Source organism: Budorcas taxicolor, chromosome 4 (assembly GCF_023091745.1).
Source record: "Budorcas taxicolor isolate Tak-1 chromosome 4, Takin1.1, whole genome shotgun sequence".
Lineage (NCBI taxonomy): Eukaryota > Metazoa > Chordata > Mammalia > Artiodactyla > Bovidae > Budorcas > Budorcas taxicolor.
In genome coordinates, this window is record NC_068913.1 from 38603200 (window position 1) to 38627475 (window position 24276).

General features: G+C 36.0%; 1 protein-coding gene across 1 annotated transcript in view; it reads left to right on the top strand.

Moving 5' to 3' along the window:
- SEMA3A (semaphorin 3A) overlaps window positions 1–23492 on the top strand; it is a 366549-nt gene extending 343057 nt beyond the window's left edge. The window contains 3 exon segments of the mRNA XM_052638692.1: window positions 1627–1694; window positions 21520–21662; window positions 23037–23492. Coding sequence (XP_052494652.1) covers window positions 1627–1694; window positions 21520–21662; window positions 23037–23492 — 667 coding nt within the window.
- Window positions 23493–24276: the final 784 nt, after the last annotated feature.

A 24276-nucleotide genomic window follows, 5' to 3' on the forward strand; every position in this document is an offset into this window, starting at 1 on the left:
ATTGAACCCGGGTCTCCCACATTCCAGGCAGACGCTTTAACCTCTGAGCCACCAGGGAAGCCCAGTTTGAACTAAAAATGTGTATTAATTTCATTCCATGTGAAATGTATAACATTGCCTAATTTAGTAATAATTCACTTGAATTTTAAGTTTTTCTTAATGAAAAATAATATAAAAATAACATCATAACTAGATCTGTAGTAAGTTAAAACCTGGATATTAGTATATATTTGGAATGTTTACTGCATACCTAGAATCCAAGATTGAAGGAATTACAATTAACACATTTTTGTTGTGCCTTGCAGATTTTACCTAATCCAGTTTCATGTGTCTTTGAAAAGGATGTTTAGAGGCCTTAAAATTTATATATTCTTTGTGATGGCATTTTTCAAAAGCTTAAATGGCAGTAAAAAAAAAAAATCCGTCCCAAATGCTTTGTGGTTCATGTTTCACAAGTTCTTTTGTTGGCTCAATTTTGAAATGTGCACCATCTGTTTGATAGTGTCACCAATACTACAAATAGAAATTTATAAATACTTGGGACTTCTAAATTTATGAATACAGTAACAAATTCCATGTTTCAGTTCTCAGTGGCATTTGTAAGAACTTTTTTCAGTGTTGGTAACTAACTTTGCAGCAAGACAATACCCATTCAACAGATGCAATGTACAGTTGGGCAAGTGTCCCCAGTCTTTTCCCCAGTTACACATAAGCAGTCTCCATTTTTAGCCTTTTACTTGAACTACACACCTTGTTTGCACCATAATGGTTGGAGACAACCTCCTTATTCCCAGTTAACCTTTAGCAAATTGTAGAGAGAAGGTGCCCAGAATGAACTATAACAAACATTATCTAAACAGTAGAATGCAGGAGAATTTAATTTCAGTTTTATAGCAAATTTGCTTTTCTTTTAGAGGTAAGTTCGTCTTCTCTCTCACCTTCCTCTTATAAAAGGAGACTTGCTCTTTAACATTTGTTGTTTTGTCCTTTTATTCACTTCAGAAGTAAATTGGTTTGCAGTCATAACTATGTAATCATAAAAGAAATGTTTTATTAAAAAAGGTTGATATAGCAACCAAAAAGAAAAATTACAGACTAAATTACAATATAATTCTTTGTCTTAATACTATAGTTTAACAAAAATTAATTTAAGGAATTATGTATAAATATTAAGACAAAAATTCATATGATTTTTAATTTTCAGTCTTACTCCTTCGGGAAAAGTGTTTAATTCTGTTCATTGAATAAATGGGTTGCTATTCTATATTTTGTGTTTTTTCCTCAGAATTAAGGTATTAGGAATTTTGAATTTTTTAGATGTTAGGTTCTTATTGATTGACATTCAGTAGCAAAAGAACCCATGAATTTCCTGTTATCAATACCTTAAAAGACTTTTAATGCATTGTTATTTATTTAGTGCATTTATATACTATTTTCCGTTTAATCATCTTGGAGACCTCTCTTAGAGGTATAATGAACTGCTTTAAAAACTCTTTTAGTCATATATAGATTCATCTCTTCTAATAAACTCCTGGGATCTTTGATTTTGATTCTTCTTGATTCTTACAACAAATTCCCAAGAAAGAACAGGGATACAGTAATACCTTTTAAATTTAATTGTTTTAGACGCACGAGACGACAAGATATAAGAAATGGAGATCCATTGACCCACTGTTCAGACTTACAACACCATGGTAAGTTACATTTTTAATCTTTCAACCTGCTAGCACTAGGGTAAAACCAAAAGCAGCAATTACATGTGCTTGCAAGTTATACCCCTCTGCCAGAATACTCAGAGAAGTGCAACTGAAGAGAAAGAACATCTTGTGGAAGAAAATTATAGTGAACACAAAGCACTGAATTATGTTTTATTAATGTAGGTATGATAAGTTCAAGATATTAGACCCTTATGAGACCTCATGCTCAATTTTCAAATGTTAACCAAAAGAAGTCAGGTTTAAGTATATGCTTTAATATATAGTTGCAACCTGAGTAGTAGGCAGCAAATATATTCATTTAAATATATCCAAGGAGAAAGTGTAGTCTTAAACTCAGCCATGCAGATTTTTCATTTATATGCTGATAGTATAGACCCAGTACATTATTACTGAGTATCCTACTCAAGTAAAAGTTAGTTTGGATGTCTTCACACTGATTTACCAGTAGGATATTCCCCTGAATCGGGGGATTTTAGATCAAGTTCATTTTGTGCTTTCTAAAAGATGTCAAGTTGCTTATTTAATGATGAAATATCAACCAGTCTTTATTTAAAATGAAGTAAAATTGTAGTATATCCCATTCATCCCACTTCAGCCCTTTACAGAAAACAAAATTAATTAGGCTATGCTTCCCTCTGCTGGGAAAACTCAGCAATGACATCACTGCTTATGAACAGCTCAATTAAAAATAGCTAAAATATCAACTGTAAACATATTATGTGTAATTTGACATAATTATCCTACTAACTTAACTAATTATCCTATTAATATCCTATTAGCCATAATTATCCTATTGACTTTTTTGGTGCCTTTTACATTAATCTTAAAAGAAGGTTTACTGTTTTTATCAATTACTTGAACTTGATCTACTAATTCTGTGTAAAGAATATTCATGGGTAATTCAGTTCAGTTCAGTTCAGTCGCTCAGTCATGTCCGACTCATTGTGACCCCATGGACTGCAGCACGCCAGGCCTCCCTGTCCATCACTAACTCCCAGAGTTTACTCAAACTCATGTCCATTGAGTCGATGATGCCATCCAACCATCTCATCCTCTGTCATTCCATTCTCCTTCCGCCTTCAATCTTTCCCAGCAACAGGGTCTTTTCAAATGAATCAGTTTTTTTTTTTCTTTTTTTAAAAATTATTTTATTTTATTTATTTTTTTTCACATTTTTTTTTAAATTTTAAAATCTTTAATTCTTACATGTGTTCCCAAACATGAACCCCCCTCCCACCTCCCTCCCCATAACATCTCTGTGGGTCATCCCCATGCACCAGCCCCAAGCATGCTGTATCCTGCGTCAGACATAGACTGGCGTGAATCTGTTCTTCATATAGGGTGGCAAAAGTATTGGAGTTTCAGCTTCAATATCAGTCTTTCCAATGAATATTCAGGACTGATTTCCTTTAGGATGGACTGGTTGGATATCCTTTCTTCTCCAACACCAAGTTCAAAACCATCAATTCTTCAGCCCTCAGCTTTCTTTATAGTCCAACTCTCACATCAGTATATGACTACTGGAAAAACCATAGCCTTGACTAGACAGACCTAGTTGGCAGAGTAATGCCTCTGCTTTTTAATATGCTGTCTAGGTTAGTCATAACTTTTCTTCCAAGGAGCAAGCGTCTTTTAATTTCATGGCTGCAGTCACCATCTGCAGTGATTTTGGAGCCCGAAAAATAGTCTGTCACTGTTTCCACTGATTCCCCCATCTATTTGCCATGAAGTGATGGGACCAGATGCCATAATCTTAGTTTTCTGAATGTTGAGTTTTAAGCCAACTTTTTCACGCTCCTCTTTCATTTTGATCAAGAGGTTCTTTGATTCTTTTTTGCTTTCTGCCATTAGAGTGGTGTCATCTGCATATCTGAGGTTATTGATATTTCTTCCAGCAATCTTGATTCCAGCTTCTGCTTCAACCAGCTCAGCATTTCTTGTGTACACTGTCACATATACTCTGCATATAAGTTAAATAAGCACGGTGACGATAACCAGCCTTGACATTTTTGGAACCAGTCTATTTTTCCATGTCCTATTCTTACTGTTCCTTCCTGACCTGTATACAGATTTCTCAAGAGGTAGGTCAGGTGGTCTAGTATTCCCATCTCTTTAAGAATTTTCTACAGTTTATTGTGATCCACACAGTCAAAGGCTTTGGCATAGTCAATAAAGCAGAAATAGCTGTTTTTCTGGAACTCTCTCACTTTTTCATTGATCCTGCAGATATTGGCAATTTGATCTCTGGTTCCTCTGCCTTTTCTAAATCCAGCTTGAACATCTGGAAGTTCATGGTTCACATACTCTTGGAGCCTGGCTTGGAGATTTTTGAGCATTGTTTGCTAGCATGTGAGATGAGTACACTCATGTGGTAGTTTGAGCATTTTTTGGTATTGCCTTTCTTTGGGATTGGAATGAAAACTTACCTTTTCCAGTCCTGTGGCCACTGCTGAGTTTTCCAAATTTGCAGGCATGTTGAGTACAGCACTTTCACAGCATCATCTTTTAGGATTTGAAGTAGTTCAACTGGAATTGCATCACTTCCACTAGTTTCCTAAGTAGTGTTGCTTTCTAAGACCCACTTCACTTCACATTCCAGGATGTCTGGCTCTAGGTGAGTGATCAAACCATCATGATTATCTGGGTTGTGAAGATCTTTTTTGTATAGTCTTCTGTGTATTTATATCACCTCTTCTTAATATCTTCTGCTTCTGTTAGGTCCCTACCAGTTCTGTCCTTTATTGAGCCCATCTTTATTCTTGCCTGGAGAATCCCATGAATGGAGGAGCCTGTTGGGCTACAGTTCACGGGGTCGCAAAGAGTTGGACACGACTGAGTGACTTCACCTTCACCTTGCATGAAATGTTCCCTTACTATCTCTAATTTTCTTGAAGAGATCTATAGTCTTTTCCATTCTGTTGTTTTCCTCTATTTCTTTGCACTGATCACCGAGGAAGGCTTTCTTATCTCTCCTTGCTATTCTTTGGAACTCAGCATTCAAATGGGTTTATCTTTCCTTTTCTGCTTTGCTTTTTTGCTACTCTTCTTTTCACAGCTATTTGTAAGACCTCCTCAGACAGCCATTTTGCTTTTTCCATTTCTTTTTCTTGGGAATGGTCTTGATCCCTGTCTCCTGTGCAATGTCATGAACCTCCGTCGATAGTTCTTTAGGCACTCTATCAGATCTAATCCTTTGAATCTATTTCGCACTTCCACTGTATAATCATAAGGGATTTTATTGAGGTCATACCTGAATGGTCTAGTGGTTTTCCTTACTTTCTTCAATTTAAGTCTGAATTTGGCAATAAGGAGTTAATGATCTGAGCCACAGTCAGCTCCCAGTCTTGTTTTTGCTGAATGTATAGAGCTTCTCCATCTTTGCCTACAGGGAATATAATTAATCTGATTTCGATATTGACCATTTGGTGATGTCCATGTGTAGAGTCTTCTGTTGTGTTGTTGGAAGAGAGTGTTTTCTATGACTCTGTTAGCCTTTGCCCTGCTTCATTCTTTACTCCAAGGCCAAATTTGCCTGTTATTCCAGATGTTTCTTGACTTCCTGCTTTTGCATTCCAGTCCCCTATAATGAAAAGCACATCTTTTTTAGGTGTTAGTTCTAGAAATTCTTGTAGGTCTTCATGAAACCTTTCAACCTCAGCTTCAGCATTACTCGTTGAGGCATAGACTTGGAATAACTGTGATATTGAATGGTTTGCCTTGGAAACAAACAGATATCTTTCTGTTGTTTTTGAGACTGCATCCAAGTACTGCATTTCGGCCTCTTGTTGACTATGATGTCTACTCCATTTCTTAGGGATTCTTGCCCACAGTAGTAGATATAATGGTCATCTCAGTTAAATTCATCCATTCCAGTCCATTTTAGTTCTCTGATTCCTAAAATGTTGCCATTCAATCTTGCCATCTCTTGTTTGATCACTTCCAGTTTGCCTTGATTCATGGACCTAACATTCCAGGTTCCTATGCAATATTGCTCTTTACAGAATCAGACTTCGCTTCTATCACCAGTCACATCCACAGCTGGGTGTTGTTTTTGATATAACTCCATCTCTTCATTCTTTCTGGAGTTATTTCTTCAAGGATCTCCCGTAGCATATTGGGCACCTACCAACCTGGGGAGTTCATCTTTCGGTGTCCTCTATCTTTTTGCCTTTTCATGGGGTTCTCAAGGCAAGAATACTGAAGTGGTTTGCATTCCCTTCTCCAGGGGACCTGTTTTGTCAGAACTCTCCACCATGACCCATCTGTCTTGGGTGGCCTTACATGGCATGGCTCTTAGTTTCACTGAGTTAGACAAGGCTGTGGTCCATGTGATCAGATTGGTTAGTTTTCTGTGATTGTGGTTTTCAGTCTGTCTGCCCTCTGATGGAAAAGGATAAGAGGCTTACAGTAAATCTTTAATCCAATTTTCTGTTGATGGGTGGAGCTGTGTTCCCTCCCTGTTATTTACCTGGGGCCAAACTATTGTGGAGGTAATGAAGATAATGGAAACCTCCTTCAAAAGGTCCCATGTATGCACTGCTACACTCAGTGCCCCCAGCCCTACAGCAGGCCACCAGCAACCCATGCTTCCACTGGAGACTTCTGGACACTCCTGGGCAAGTCTGGGTCAGTCTCTTGTGGGGTCACTGCTCCTTTTCCCTGGGTCCTGGTGCACACAGGGTTCTGTTGTGCCCTCTAAGAGTCTAATTCCCAGTCCTGTGTAAGTTCTGGCAGCTCTATGGTAGGGTTAGTGGCGACCTCCTCCAGAAGGGCTATGCCATACCCATGTCTGCTGCACCCAGAGGCCCTGCCCCTGCAGCAGTCCACGGCTGACCCTTCCTCCACAGGAGACGCTCAGACACAGTTCTGTCACAGTCTCTGTGGGGTCTCTGGGTCCTTTCATGGGTCATAATTACTAAGAAAGAAAACATGTTGTACAACATTCAAAAACCTGGTTGCCTTCCTGAAGGTCCTTGTTGTGTATCCTACATACGTCTCTGTGTGATTTGTGAATGCCTATAAGGTCGTTTAGAGATGCCAATACTAGGAGATAGGTTGCCTCATATTGAACCTATATTTTGAATCCATTTTGCTTATAAAATTTTCTTCTCTGTTTATTTGCTTTCCTATCTGTTACTGTTCTCATTATGAAGAAAAAAATGCCACTAGATAAGAGGAAGAATTTTTGTGTTTATACAGATTTAGTACATTGTTGATGCACACTCTCATTAAATTTTTCAGAATGTCAGGTCGGTTTATTTCTCCTCCTCAGTTCATCTCTTCTCAGTTCTTTGTTGTGTTTCATCACAACAAAAATTTTGAGCATAGGACTAAAGGGTTAAAAACAACTGACAAGTTAGAGCTCAGTCAGTTCAAGCAGACAGATACTTGATTAGACAGACACTCCTAAGACGTGTGAGCAGGCTTACCCCAAAAGGAGCTCTCTTCCTCCTTCCTTTCCATTCCTCTTGGCTTCCCCCTTTTGTACTCCCAGTCTGCTCCTTTTGGTTATGCCCAGTGCAAAGTAGGGCTTATACTCACCACCAGTCAATGAAAGGGAATGCAGAGGGCATATGCTCAAGGCCAATTGACAATTCCAAGTTACAACACAGCAGGCTGTGTTGTTTATGACTTCCCATATGTCTTCACATAATTCAGTCTGTTATAATTAGATGTAAAATATTCATAAGCCCATTATGGGCTCCAAACTGCCTTCTCTAAGGTTACTTAAGCTCCTTTGATTATTTTGTATCCACTCTGTGCCTAAGGCACCTGTGCAGGAGCTGAAAAGTCTCTGTAATTATCTTGTAGGCTGTGAGCTCTCCTGGGTGTGTCTAGGATGGAGTTTAGAGGTCAGTTTTCAGCCAGGCCTCCCCTTGTTGCTCATCCTACCTAACAAGTTTTTGCCTTTATATGGGTTTAGCACATTGTTGGCACAGCCTCATTAAATTTTTCAGATGGCATATTTCAGTTGGACAACGAAATATTCCCTCATCTTCCATTTATCTATTTCACATAGAAATATTGAATCATGATAATCAGCTTTTCTGCAATTCAGTATTATGATATATTAATTCCTTATATTAAAGAGTTTATTTGCTTAGATATGGGCTTCCCTCATTATTCACACAGTAAAGAACCTACCAGCAATGTAGGAGACCCAGGTTCGATCCCTGGGTTGGGAAGATCCCCTGGAGAACGGGAATGGCAACCCACTCCAGTATTCTTGCCTGAAGAATTCCATGGACAAAGGAGCCTTGTGTTTCACAGTCCCAGGGGGTTGCAAAGAGTTGGACACTACTGAATGACTAAGGGACTAACGCTTTCACTTTTTCACTTTTCTTAAATATGGAAAGACTAATGATACTAACTAGAAGTAAATGAAACAAGGTGATAAAACTAGAGCTCATTTCCTATGAAATTTAGTCTCCATGACAATATAAACTTGCTATTTTGCTCAGTTTTTTATCTCTAGTTATAACAGATGCAATATTGTGACTGTTGTAGATATTCATTGAACAAATATTTGTTGAATGAATGATCTAAACATTTCAAGCTATAGAATAGTATTATTTTTGTTAATCAGTAGAGATTTGATCTAAACAGCATTTGTTATTTATTGTGGAAATGATTTGTAATACATTGTTAGTAACAGCATTGTATTCAGAAGTAGAATCTTTCTTAAGAAATATTGTAAACCAAACAATTAACTAATAAATTATAATTACAAGCCACTTTACATAGGATACCATGCTATGTTTGAAGATTGTTAAAGAATTTTATATATATATATATACATACACACACACACATACGTATATATCTTACCAATATATTCATTTGTTTAGCAATTCAGTCCCTTCATAGACTCAGTTAAGTGTTTTTGCAAAATGATATGTATTCTGGAATTATGAATGTACATATATACAAGGAAAAGCTGACCAAAGTCATATTTATTTAAGTGAGGCAATGGATAAATAAATATTGTTGACTGTTGAGTGTAGAGACTTTGGAAAGTGCTTCACATTTTAAGGTTACGTTTTCATGAAATTAGAGTGGCAGCCTATAAACTTTGGGAATATGAAATTGCTTAGTTATAGAAAGTTAGAATGAATGTGAATAATTTTTTCTCCTGATTCTTCAGTATGAATGCATAGTATAGGGAGAGAAAAAGAATTGCTGAGTTTCAGTGTACCTGGGGTGTGTGTGTGTGTGTGTGTTTGTATAAAAACAACCCCAAGTAGATGCTTGTGATATATGGGAGGAAATGGCAAAATAGTTTAAGCTCTACAGCAGTAAAAACATTCCTTTTTTGAAGGCCTCTTTATTTCTTGTCTGCTTGTCTTACTAACTGACCAAACATAAAAAATATACACCATAGATTACAGTGAATTTCAAATATTTGGAAACTTAAGTCAGACATTCCCATATGGTCAGATTGGGTCTTACCATTAGGAATCAGTGAGTTATCTTAGAATAGGTGATGTCAATCTTTGAAAGTAAAATGGGCAGAAATCCAGAGCTCAGCCCTGTTAAATCATGTATGTTGTCTTGCTAATGTCACATCTCACATTGAGTAAAATATATGTGGTCATGTGGAAACATATAAAGATATGATGTATCTTTTCAAGAAAACTGCTAAATGACCTGAAGCCAAATTATTCACTTCAGGACGATTAGTTCCAGCTGTAATGGTAAACATATTCTGTAACACTCTATATTTTACATATCCTGGAGATTTTCATAGAGAAACTATATAAAACAGCTCAGAATTAAGGTGGAAGAAATTTCACTCTTGATGAAACCTTTGACACTCACTCAGTGCTCTGTTCCCTCTCTTGTAAAGAAGCACTAATGAGCTGGCCTGGATGACAGAATAATCCAGCTCCACTTCCCTTTGGTCCAGCACACTCTTCCCCATCAGCGGTGGCCTTTCGCCTAGGGAAATTTCAGTACAAAACCCTAAATATAGCTGTGCTGGCAGATCTTCTTGTCTTCCCACTCACACCTCATACACAATGCTAACAAGAAACCTCCAATATGTTCCCTTCCCTAAAATAACTATTGTGCACAAAATTGGAGTTTGATTTTGCATTCAAGAACATGAGTGGTTGAGTCAATTTACTTTTAAGGTACCTCTCATTCTTCCTTCTTTGTTAAACAAGCTGATCTACATGTCCAGAAAGTAAAAAGTTATACCAGCAGTAACAATTTTAAAAATTAACATCATCTTAAATTTTTGAATCTTCAAAATAGTTTATGTTCTAACTTCTATGTAATGCCATCATTGAATTAGTTCTCTTGACTGTTTTACATACATGCATTTCCATTCCAATAACCCACAGTAGAATGTTCTTTGAGTCCAATCTTCTTCATTATTTCTACAGCTACTTCATATCAATTTACGTCTTGGTTGGATTCAAAATGGTTCTAAAATTTCATAAAATATCTTTGGCAGTGTCATCTTTATGGTCTTTAAAGCTGTAAATTTAGTATTTTGTAGCACTGCTAATCTTTATGCTTTATGCTTTAGCTTCTTTTAAACATATAGAAAATCCAACTATGAATCTGAACATTTGGCCCCAAAAGAAGCCTTAAGATTTGATAAATGAGCTGATATCAGTCCTAAAAAAAAAAAATCCCTAACTTTGATAAATTATTAAATTGTATCAAGTCTAAGATATCACAGAATATAGAAGGCACCATTTTGTTATGTATTGCTTAGAAAAATTGCCCAAAATGAACAATAATATAGCGTCCCAGCATCAAACCAGAACTTTTCAGTGTGGGCACAAAGGATAAATTAATTCCATAGCAATGAAACTTCCCTGTTTTACTCCTTGAACCACAAAGTTGATCCTCCTGAAGGTTTACTTTCTGATTTCACAGCAACAAGGTGGACTAAAACTTCAGACAAAACTTCAGGGAGGTATCAGCTTAGTAGGGACTCATGTGTCTGGCAGAAGTTAAGAACAAATTCTTTCCAAAAGAAAGCAACTTCAACTCAGAGAGCAATCGTAAAACATTCTGATGTCATACACATTGAAATATAAAGAAGTATGCATCCTAGAATAAAATTATTATAGTGTCACCTTTTATAATTTTGTAAACCCTTTTTGAAACTTTTCACTGGAAAAAACCATCAACACAGCTGTCTTCTGATATTACATTAGGCAAATAATCCAACTATTCATAGTATATGTATGCAAGGCCTGCATACACAACCTGAATAAGAAGAGGTTTGAAATATTTTGTGCTATCAGTATTCCTTATTAAAGTCTTTAAATATGTCATCAGATCACCCAGTTGTTTCAGTTCAGTTAAGTCACGTCCAACTCTTTGCGACCCCATGAACCGCAGCATGCCAGGCCTCCCTGTCCTTCACCAACTCCTGGAGTTTACTCAAACTCATGTTCATTGAGTCGGTGAGGCCATCCAACCATCTCATCCTCTCTTGTCCTCTTCTCCTCCCACCTTCAGTCTTTCCCAGCATCAGGGTCTTTTCAAATGAGTCAGCTCTTCGCATCAGGTGGCAAAAGTATTGGAGTTTCAGCTTCAACATCAGTCCTTCCAATGAACACTCAAGACTGATCTCCTTTAGGATGGACTGGTTGGATCTCTTTGCAGTCCAAGGGACTCTCAAGAGTCTTCTCCAACACAACAGTTCAAAAGCATCAAGTCTTTGGTGCTCGGCTTTATGATCCAGCTCTCACATCCATACATGAATGCTAGAAAAAACATAGCTTTGACTAGATGGACCTTTGTTGGCAAAGTAATGTTTCTGCTTTTTAATATGCTGTCTAGATTGGTCATAACTTTCCTTCCAAGAAGTAAGCGTCTTTTAATTTCATGGCTGCAGTCACCATCTGCAGTGATTCTGGAGCCCCCAAAAATAAAGTCTGACACTGTTTCCACTGTTTCCCCATCTATTTCCATGAAGTGATGGGACCAGATGCCATGATCTTCGTTTTCTGAATGTTGAGCTTTAAACCAACTTTTTCACTCTCCTCTTTCACTTTCATTAAGAGGCTTTTGAGTTCCTCTTCACTTTCTGCCATAAGGGTGGTGTCATCTGCATTTCTGAGGTTATTGATATTTCTCCTGGCAATCTTGATTCCAGCTTGTGCTTCATCAAGCCCAGTGTTTCTCGTGATGTACTCTGCATATAAGTTAAATAAGCAGGGTGACAATATACAGACTTGACGTACTTCTTTTCCTATTTGGAGCCAGTCTGTTGTTCCATGTCTGGTTCTAACTGTTGCTTCCTGACCCGCATACAGATTTCTCAAGAGGCAGGTGAGGTGGTCTGGTATTCCCATCTCTTGAAGTATTTTCCACAGTTTATTGTGATCCACACAGTCAAATGCTTTGGCATTGTCAATAAAGCAGAAATAGATGTTTTTCTGGAACTTTCTCACTTTTTCAATGATCCAGTGGATATTGGCAATTTGATCTCTGGTTCTTCTTCCCTTTCTAAATCCAGCCTGAACATCTGGAAGTTCACAGTTCACATATTATTGAAGCCTCCAAGTTGAGTATTATTTTACTAGTGACTGTTTACACCTATAATTTAAATTTGCTGTTGTTCAGTCGCTCAGTCATGACCGAATGAATTGCGGCAAGCCAGACTTCCCTCTCCTTCACCATCTCCTGGAGTTTGCTCAGACTCAAGTCCATTGAGTTAATGATGCTACCCAACCATCTCATCCTTGTCCTCCTGTGCTCAATCTTTCCTAGCATCAGGGTCTTTTCCAATGAGTTGGCATTTCACATCGGGTGGCCAAAGTTTTGAAGCTTCAGCATCAGTCCTTTCAACGAATATTCAGGGTTGATTTCCCATAGGGTTGACTGGTTTGATCTCTTTGCTGTCCAAGGAACTCTCAAGAGCTTCTCCAGCACCACAGCTCAAAAGCATCAATTCCTTGGCCTTCTTTATGGTCCAACTCTCACACCCATACATGACTACTGGAAAAACCATAACTTTGACTGGACAGACCTTTTCTGGCAATGTGACATCGCTGCTTTTTAATACACTGTCTAGGTTTGTTGTAGCTTTTCTTCCAAGGAGCAAGCATCTTTTAATGTGTGGCTGCAGTCACTGCCAGTGATTCTGGTGCCCAAGAAATAGTCTGTCAGTCACTTTACATTGTTCCCCCATCTATTTGCCATGAGCTGATGGACTTGTATGCCGTGATCTTAGTTTTTTGAATGTTGAATTTTAAGCCAGCTTTTTCAGTCTCCTCTTTCACCCTCATCAAGAGGCTCTATAGTTCCTCTTCACTTTCTCCCATTAGGGTTGTATCATCTGCATATCTGAGGTTATTGATATTTCTACCAGCAAAATTGAATTCAGCTTGTGCTTCATCCAGCCTGGCATTTTGCATGATGCATTCTGCATATTAGTTAATTAATTAGGGTGACAGTATATATAGCCTTGTCATACTCCTTTCCAAATTTTGAGCCAGTCTGTTGTTCCAGGTCTGGTTCTAACTGTTCCTTCTCGAACTGAAAACATGTTTCTCAGGACGCAGGTATGGTGGCCTGGTATTCCCATCTCCTGAAGAATTTTCCAGTTTGTTGTGATCCACAGTCCAAGGCTCTAGCATAGTAAGTGAGGTAGAAGCAGAAGTTTTGCTGTAATTCCCTTGCTTTATCTCTGATCCAGCAGATGGTAGCAGTTTGATTTCTGGTTCTTCTGCAAATCCAGCTGTACATTTGGAAATTCTTGGTTCACGAAGAATTCTTGAAGTCTCACTTTAAGGATTTTTAGCATTACCTTGCTAGCATGTGAATTGAGAGCAATTGTGCTGCAGTTTGGACATTCTTTGCCATTGCCCTTCTTTGGCATTGGAATGAAAAAGGATATTTTCCAGTCCCATGGCCACTGCTGAATTTTCCATATTTGCTGGCCTATTAAGTGCAGCACTTTAACAGTATTGTCCTTTAAGATTTGAAATAGCTCAGCTGGAATTCCATCACCTCCACTAGCTTTTTTCATAGCAATGCTTCCTAAGGCCCACTTGACTTCACCTTCCAGGATGTCTGGCTTTAGGTGAGTGATCACGTCATTGTGGTTATCCAGATCATTAAGACATTTTTTGTACAGCTCTCTGTATTCTTGCCACCTCTTCTTAATGTCTTCTGCTTCTGTTAGGTCCATACTGCTTCTGTCCTTTACCGTGCCCATCCTTGCATGAAATGTTCCCTTGTTGTCTCTGATTTTCTAGAGGAGAGCTCTAGTCTTTCCATTCTATGGTTTTCCTCTATTTCTTTGCATTGTTCACTTAAAAAGGCTTTCTTATCTCTCCTTGCTATTCTTTGGAACTCTGCATTTAGATTGTAACCAAAAAGTTGTTAAACATGCAGTATTTTTTAAATTCCAAAAGTTATAAGCAAAAAAAATTAAATTAAATACAAAGTAGTATTCTCATTATTATTTGTGGAAGGTTTCTGCTTCAGTAGATGGATTTTTCATCATCTTCTATTATATCTCTTTGAAAACTGTAAATTAAACATTTAAAATTCAGGTCTCTGGATTTCTAAATATATAAATTCCTATCATAATTTTATGGCATATAAATTACATGTGCTTTCTTGGTAAAGAATTTGCTATATAATCATGAAAAATAAAACATATCAGAAATTCAATATAGACTAAATATCCCAGTAGATAGCTTCATATTGGTGATGCTTTATAAATAATTGAGTTTCAAAAATAAAAAAAAATAATTGAATTTCAGCCCTCCTTATACTAAGAAGCATTGAATCCTCTGATGTCACAAGATTATTAAGCACATTATTAAAATGATTTCATAGGTAACTTCAGAGCATTTCAATTTCACTTTTATATTTTAAAGTAATAAATATCTTAAAAATGAGACACTGGCAACTCTTTAATACAATAATTTTCTATGAATCATGAAACTAAAATACCCTAGTCATGTCTCTGTTTATCTATCTGCCTATCTATACACTCACACGAGCATTCAAACACAAATCCACAGGTATCTGTGAATTCAAAGAAAACTGTAGAACTCCTTGAACTGTAGTTTTAAGTGTTGTATTCTGGTAGATAATTATTTTCCAGCATCAGGGACAGATAGTAATTAGGGCATAAACAATTTACCATTTAAATTTATTTTAGCAATTTGATAAATTATAAGTTTAAATTTTCTCTAGGGTTCCAATAATTAAATCTTTTTTGTACATAAGAAATACATATATTAAGCGCATGAAATTTAATACATATGCACACACATCTAGGTGCATGTTTGCATGCTACTAACATGCAAGACACATTTACTAAGAAACTAGTTTCTCATCATACAAAAGAGTGGAGAAACATTATACTAAGCATTATCTTTATAAACAAATGAATAGTACCCTTGGTACATAGCTTATATATACTATAAGTTTATGTTAAGAGCACTGCAGTATATGAGATTATTGAATCAGTTGTTAGCCATCTTAATATCGTCAGGTCCAAAATATACACAAATGTTAAGGATGAATACATTTTTGTCTTTTATTTTAAAATATTTAATGGCTTTCTAAGAGTTACTGATTCATCCATGAAGTGCCTTTTCTGCTCCTGCTATTTTAGAAAATACTATCCACTTGGAGTCAAATTAATAGTGTTTTCTGTTGAAAAAGTACTGGTTGTATTTTCTGGAGAAAATAATCTAGAATCCAGTAAGAAAAATCTAAGTAATGTTTTTACATAAGAAGTGCATATCTGTGTCACCAGGAATTGGTGGACAACATTTCCTTTTCTGCTTTGCTTGACCTTTACATTGAATATGTTTAGTTGCTCACTTGTGCCTGACTCTTTGCAACCCCATGGACTGCAGGCCATCAGGCTCCTCTGTCAGTGGGTTTTCTCCAGGCAAGAATACTAAAGTGTGTTGCCATGCCCTCCTCTAGGGGATCTTCCCAACCCAGGGATCAAACCCAGGTCTCCTGCATTTCAGGTGAATTCTTTACCATCTGAGCTACGAGGAAAGCCCTTACATTGAAGAATACTGTGGAAAAAATGACAGTGTAAAATATTAAAATTATAATGTGATAAATACGAGTAGAATTATATTTCTCTTTGCTTAGTTTGGCAACTAACTGAATTTGCTAAATATTTAAAATAGCTTGCAACCAATTTCCCTCTGACAAATTATTTTATTTTTATACTCCTTATTTATGAAATTCAACTTTTTAATAACTTAAAAGGGAGAACATAAAAATATGACAGCAGAGAGCAAATTGTTGAATACATATATAGTTCACTACCTAACCTATATCTGTCTTTTCTACATGAAATCAAATTTCCTAAGATTCTTATATTATTAACATTTCAATCATGGGAGACACTTATGGGGTTAAAATGGAAAGTGAAATAAATGGAAAGCTGAAATGTGATGCCTTCTGTTTCTGCAAGATTGGAAGAGAATCAAATACTAAATAAGGCCTTTAGCAACATCATGTTTCTGAACAAATGATGGATATCATGACTTTTTGTTGTTACAAAAGGAAGCAATTTATTTAACTTCTTTCTTTCCTCCCATTCTTTCTGGTTTATTAGCCTCATTTCATTTCCATAAATTATCCAACTAAAAGAGGAAATGATTAATTGAAGATTGCTTCCTTAAAAACATTATTTCTTGTCATTAACAGCTGCAGCATATTGTAATATGTGCTATTCAAACACACTGATGCATTTAAAATAAATTTAATGTTTGTTTCTCTCAATATTTTGCTCTGTTAAGTTCAACCCACAAGAATTTTTGTGCCAATTTAACAACTATACCCTTCTTATCTACTGCTAATATTCATGACAAAAGTTTGTATTCAAAACAGTTGCTCAGTGTGAAAAGTTTTTTTTAATGGATTAAAATGAGATTGCTTTCTTTCTGAAAAGATTACTCATTGGCATGGACATCCTTTAGAGATAGAGGTGACTCTAGAGATGTGAGGATTTATGCCTATAATTTGTGAAATCTCTGTTATTATCCCATATTTGGATTTTTTGTTTTCGAATACACTTGACTAATCATCATCTTCTCCTACCACATCTCAAACCAACTCATGTGACATTATAAAACTTAACAAATCTAGAAGAGTTGAAATGTTTACAGTTCAATCATTTATTCTGTCATATTGAGGGTATACACCCTATGCCATTTTAATTGATTGAACTCTTAATGATTTATATAAGTATGATAACTCTGTGTCTTGAGGATGTCAAAGTTACATGAGATTTCAGCTTTTAAATGCAGAGTAAATCATTACCTTGTTTTGCCTTTTAGCAAACATCATTTAAGGGTTTATGACACCCTTGTGGCAGAATTGTGGAAAACAAAAAAAATGGAAGGAGATAACTAGACTGATAAATAATTGTAGCAATTAAGACTACATGTGTTCTAAAAGTAAATGTAAAAAGAGGATTTTTGAAAGCATAAAAGAGGAAATACCTTCTTTAATGGGGATGAGAGAGCAGGATTGATGTTGGGAAGGAGTTCTTAATTTGTCTTATTATAGATTCTCAATAAAGTATTTTGAGTTCTGGCATCTAAAATATTGAACACTTAGTAAGTTTAGAAGTCAAGGATCAGAATGTTGTCCCTGTTTGTAATTACTCTTGAAGAGAAGGAGAGGGAAAGAGAGACAGCAATAAGGGTAAAGGGGCATGGGGAAGAAAGGAGGGGAAAATGAGAGAGAAAAAATCATATAGCTATTAGACCCATGATGTTTCCTGTGTTGTACAAAATTTACTCAAGTAGTTGGGGTAGAAGGGTCAGAAAAGGGAGTGGGTATTTACTGAGTGCCTTCCAGTAGTCTATTTGGTATAAGTTCGGCTATAAGGATACATTGAACAACACGGGGAATATAGCCAATGTTTTGTAATAATTGTTAATGGAGTGTAACTTGTAAAATTATATAAAAAATAAATTAAAATTTAAAAAAACAGATTTATTGAGTATCTATTTGTAACGTGTCAGGTGTGGTGAGATTAACAGAAAAAAATGTTTATGGGTCGTGACATGTAAGTACCCAAATATAGGAATACTTATCTGAGGCCACTTTAAATGAAAGTTGTGATCCACAATTAAAAGTTGCTGGTGATAGAAACATTCTACTGCAGAGGAATTAACAGAAACAAATGTATCCAGTGGAAATTTTGTCTGTTTAGTGTTTGGCGATTGGCAACAGGACTTTAGAAACATGGAATAGGAGGTACTACTGTCATCTGCATACTCAGAAGTACCTTTGAATATGGCTGTGACTGATAGTTAAGATGACAGGACTTTTAGCTTTACTGCTTACTAACTGGATTTTCTTTTGCTTTTAATTTTGACAGAGGAGAGAAAGAAAGAGCCAACTTAGTGGGAAATGAAACCTTAAGGTACTGGCAAGAGTAGTTATTAAAGGCCTCAAGCCAATGAACCAGTTTCACCAGTTGTGGTTCTTAGCTTATTCAGGTGGGAAAGTGCCTGAAGGTTGTTATATTTTTTGAAGAAACCCATGGTCTATTCCTATATTAAACCGTAAATCACTTTGTATAAACCCTTGGCTAAATCAAATAACACATTAGATTCTACTATTGACAAATAACAGACTTCCCTTGTGGCTCAGATGGTAAAGAATCTGCCTACCAGGAGGGAGACCCAGGTTTGATCCCTGAGTCAGGAAGATCCCCTGGAGAACAGATTGGCAATCTACTCCAGTACTCTTGCCTAGAGAATTCCACTGACAGAGGAACCTGGAGGGCTACCAGTTCATGGGGTTGCAGAGTCAGACAGGACTGAGTGACTACACTTTGACTTTCTTTTCATAGACAAGTAACAGGTGAATTAAAAAAAAAAATCAGGAAACTTTTAAGAGAATTCTTTTCTTTACTGTACATTGGGAAATATTTGCTGTCACCAGAAGAGATTTTGGAGAGAACATAAAGACTAAGTAGGTTTGCTAGGACTAAGTGAAGTTAACAGAACATGGGCTTCCCTGGTGGCTCAGTGGGTAAAGCATCTGCCTCCAATGCGGGAGACCCGGGTTTGATCCTTGGGTTGGGAAGATCCCCTGGAGAAAGAAATGGCAACCCACTCCAGTACTCTTGCCTGGAAAATCCCATGGACTGAGAAGCCTGGTAGGCTACAGTCTGTGGGGTCTCAAAGAGTCAGACACGGCTGAGCGACTTCACTTCATTTCACTTTATGGATCGGAAAGAATGATTAAATTAATTCAGAAGACAAACTGACTTTTTGAAAATATGCCTAATAGATGTTTCATTTATATTAAGCTCTATTATTTCTTATCGTACAAGTTACATTGATTTTCTTAGCTGAATGCCCACAAATGTACTGAAGGATTTAAACAGATTTCTATGTTTGAGAGCAATAATTTATTTATACCTTAGATTTCTATAGTTATCTATATTAATTTAGACAGATTAGATGAGAGACAAGTCAAGTATTATAAATTTCTTCAAGAAAAAGACCTGGTAAGCATGGCTGGTAAGAGAGAAGATACTGGTGGATCACCATGTTGTTTGTTTTTAAATCCAGCTGATTTTTTTTTCTGTTTTATCATGCTGTTGTATATTTTATGATTCATTAATGTTTAGAGATTGAATGAAAAATGTCTTCCTAAAAGGATTTATTTTTTTAATTAAAAAAATTCTTTTTAATTTTTTTTTTTTTTTTTAGTTTGACTGGAGTAAGAACACTAACATGAGATCCACTGTCTTAACAAATTTAAAGTGTACAATACAGTATTGTTCAGTATAGGTATACTGTTATGTAGCAGATCTCATTTATTTGGCATAACTAACATTTTATACCCGTTGTCTAGCAATTCCTCATTTCCCTCCCCCCAACCCCTGGCAACCATCATTCTTCTATCTGCTTCTAGGATTTTTTACTACTTTAGATACCTCATCTAAGTGAGATCTTGCAGTTTATGTTTTTCTGTGACTGACTTATTTCATTTAGCATGTTCTCATGTTTCATCCATGTTGTTGTATGTTGCAGATATCTACCTTTCCTATAATAAGTAATTTATAAATAAGCATAATATAAGGAAAATAATTTAAATATCAAACAAGTTTAAACTGTACAACAGTTAGCAGGAAAAATGCATTCTGTGTAAACTCTCATGACCTCTGTGACAAGGCATTCTAATTATTCATGGTAGCTCCTGCATCACAGATCATCCAGCTCATGTTGGACAATAGATTCAATTTATCTCTATCCAAAGAAGTAGGTGTCTTGCAAACTAGCACAGCAGCACGTATCATGTTTTTTCAATAAAAATATGCTAATAATTTCAGGGGGCAAAGAACAACACTGCCATAGTCAAAGTATACACTGATAGATACACATATCTCCAACATGAAATAAATGTGACTTGAAATCAGTTAAATGTTATTTCATTACATTTCAGTCATTTCATGTTTTTTTTTTTTTTAATTATTATTTCCAGGGACTTGATCTTTTAAATAAGAAGGGACAGATACTTCCCAATTAGAAGCATTTTGTTTCATACCTAAAACAATAAAGGGAAGGACACTGGGATGGACATCCCTGGAGACAGCAAATGCAGTCAGAAGGTCAACCATAGGCAGGGTGAGAACAGGAGATGATGGCCATAGGCTGTGTACAGGGATTGGGTGGAAACAGGATTTTGGAAAGCTTTAAACTTAGAGCAGATCATACTGTCTCTGACAGACAAAAGTACTCAGATAGTTATAATGAGAGTAAAACTGTCAAAGTAATGCAAAAAAGGGGCAAACTTTTTTAATTAAAAATCTAGCTGAGTTTGAAAGAGTAAGCAAAAATTTTTCATGTCTACACTGTCAGTCTTCTGTGCATGTGAAAATATATTTATTATTTTCTAAATGAATTTAATAAGTTCCAGATTGTACAGGATGTCATAATGGAAACAGGATTATACAAGATAATAAGGAGTTTTTTTTCTCTAAATGAGTTTTACCTAAACTCCCTGTGTCGTAGTTTTGATCTTAACTGTGTTTCATTTACCACATTGAAGGAGGTTACATAAAGGGTAAAATAATAGAAACTTAATCAGGAAACAGGCTTTCTTATTGCTGTATTTTATTATATACTCTTGCCATATTCTTTAGCCTAATTCTTGAAAATAATAAAAGATGTGTCATTTTAAAATAAAGACAATTGAAACCACATTGCATTATAATTGTGCACCTTTCTTCTGAGCCATCCCAAACATTTCACATCAATTGATCTTCAGAACAAACTTGTGGATTATTTAAGGGTTATTGGTAGGGAATATAAACTTCCTGAACTCGTAACTTCTGTAAAATACAAGATAAATATTATTGGTTGGCGAATTTAATTTTAAAGATGAAAAAGAAAGCGGCAAAATTAAGTTCTCAAAGAAAAACTTGTGTTTTCAAAAACACAATCAAATTACTTTTTCTGCTGGAAAATAGTGCAATATAAACTGGCACAATTAGAGCATAGTTTTACAATGAAAAAAATTTCTTGGAAAGTATTATCATGGCATATAAAGATGTATGACTGATTTTGTTAACGTAATGCTATTTTCTGGTAGACAAATTTCTGTATACGCCTTATATAACCCATAACAAAATAACTAGTCTGTTTAGGTAGACACTTGAGTTCTGAAACACTGACATTTCTGCCATCCTCAATAAAATTGGAAAAGATTTCCAACTCGGCAACAAGTCCATCTCCTGAATTTCCAAATAAATGCTCTGGAAAGTTGAGTTTACTTCTCTAACATTTTCTCATTTCATTTCCTCATCACCGGCCAGATAATCACCATGGCCACAGCTTCGAAGAAAGAATCATCTATGGGGTAGAAAATAGTAGCACGTTCCTGGAATGCAGTCCGAAGTCACAGCGAGCTCTGGTCTATTGGCAATTCCAGAGGCGAAACGAAGAGCGAAAAGAAGAGGTATAGGAAAGAAACTGGACTCACTCTATCATCTAACACATGCTGTTAAGGGACCCCAGTGTGGTTGACTTAAGAGGGGAAAAAGAAGTACTGTGAATAGTCATTCTTTTCTTAATCTACCAGTACCTATTCATTAAATAAGTATTAACTGAAGATGATTTTATGGCAGGCTTTGTGCTAGGAATTAAAGGAACAAAGTTGAACTGTAAGAATTTTGACCTAGAAGCTGTTTGCGGCGGGGGGTTGGGGGGGCAGGGCTGGCAGTACATTTTAGAGATTTTTTTTTTCTGCCTGGAGTTATCTATTATGTTATATTCATTTGTATACAAGAAAAAGAAAAACCCTCCTAACTAATTTTAACTTTTGTTCAATTGATTCTGTTATCCAAACATGTTTCCCTTTCTTCATTAACTTCTTCCTCAAATGGGAAGAGGCAGTTAAGAGAAAGGAGTAGCAGATTCAGGAGGAAAGATCTTAGGTTCCAGTATTGAACTCTGATGTGAATTATGCACGTAGTTCATACAAATATTCCTCCTCAATGAATCCATTAATTCCTCTGTAAAATTAAAAAATTATACGCAGAAAATCTCAGTGAATACTCTGAGACTTTTAAACTTTTTTTAAAGCTTTAAATAAGGGTAACCATACAATGTACATGATTTATGAATGTACATTTTGCAGATAATTTTACGTAATCCAAATGTAGAAGTGAAAATACCCCATCATCTCTTTTGACAGTTGAAGCAGTCTTTAAACATGTAATCATGTCATATACATGTTAAAGTTGATTTTACATGTTACCAGCTTAGGCTTTCAGAGATCTCTTTTGTAAACTTCATTCAGAGTAAAAGTGCAGTTAGACATATTAAATAACATGTCTTCATGTAGCATCTAAGACAGGAAATTGAATAAATAAGTAAGCATGTAATCCCATAATTTTTCTGCTTGCTCAACTACTGAATTTATTTCATTTTTTCAAACTTTATTATAAATTCATTCTAATGCTGCACTGTTTTCTAGTATTATGTTTCTATATTTCCAATTCCAATACTCACTTTCTCCTATATATACTTTATTTCAAAGTTTTAAAATAGAATCTATCTTTGTCCTTTCATCCTCTTATCTTAATTATTTTAAATTATTATGAGAAATTTTATTAAGACAATAGACAACCAGTATTTTGCAATATGTCTTAGACAGGAGAAATTTATAACTCTTTTTTCTAAAGGGGAAATTATATCATTTCTCTTAAACTAGAAATTTTACTGTTAAAATGTGCCTCAGTATACAATACAAATTTTTACTGAGACACAGTTTTGGAGCTTATATTTCTTGTAAATATATATGATTTCACTGCTTGTTTTCTTTTGCTAGATCAGAGTGGATGATCATATCATCAGAACAGAACAAGGCCTTCTACTGCGTAGTCTGCAGCGGAAGGATTCAGGCAATTACCTCTGTCATGCGGTGGAACACGGCTTCATGCAAACTCTTCTTAAAGTGACCCTAGAAGTCATCGACACAGAGCATTTGGAAGAACTTCTTCATAAAGATGATGATGGAGATGGGTCTAAGACCAAAGAAACGTCCAACAGCATGACGCCTAGCCAGAAGGTCTGGTACAGAGACTTCATGCAGCTCATCAACCATCCCAACCTGAACACAATGGATGAGTTCTGTGAACAAGTTTGGAAAAGGGACCGAAAACAGCGTAGGCAAAGGCCAGGACATACCCAAGGGAACAGTAACAAATGGAAGCACTTACAGGAAAATAAGAAAGGCAGAAACAGGAGGACCCACGAATTTGAGAGGGCACCCAGGAGTGTCTGAGCTGCATTACCTCTAGAAACCTCAAACAAGTAGAAACTTGCCTAGAGAATAACTGGAAAAAATGCAATATACATGAACTTTTTCATGGCATTATGCGGATGTTTACAATGGTGGGAAATGCAACTGAGTTCCACCAATTATAAATTAAGTCCATGAGTAATATTACTAACAGGCATTCTTCTGAATACCAACACCTATTAATAGAGGTCAGATGAACACAGATGTTCACTCTAGTGACTTAATGTTTCCTATGAGATTTCACTATACAGGTTTCACTTTCTTTGCTTGAGAAATAAAAATGTCATTTGCCATAGTGCCATCTAAAGAATAAAAATGGCATCAGCAAAGCCATTTTCTTGAACTAGAAGTTTAAGATAAACTGCATGGATTTACTAAGCTGAGGAATATTCCAAAACATTGTTGGATTCAAGGATATCTTTTGGCTACCAACACTCATGTTTATGTGTACTGGAGGAGTAAAATGATACTGAATGAAATGGTCTGTGGAAATAAAAAACAAACAAACATAAACCATTCATCATCCAGAAGAAAAATGGAATACACTGATCTACTACTGATGTCTTTCTTCCAGCTTTGATCTAAAGATGTATTTTATTAAAACTATAATTTAAATGTACCATGACAAATATGCAGAAAAAAATTAGCTCTTTTCTAAGCTAGAGTAAGTTTTTGTCTTACAGTATTGTGGTATATAGTTTTTGTGTTTAAAAAACTCCAGTTGTGTGCTGCTTTTTAAAAACATTTTCAGTTTTGCGAGAATAAC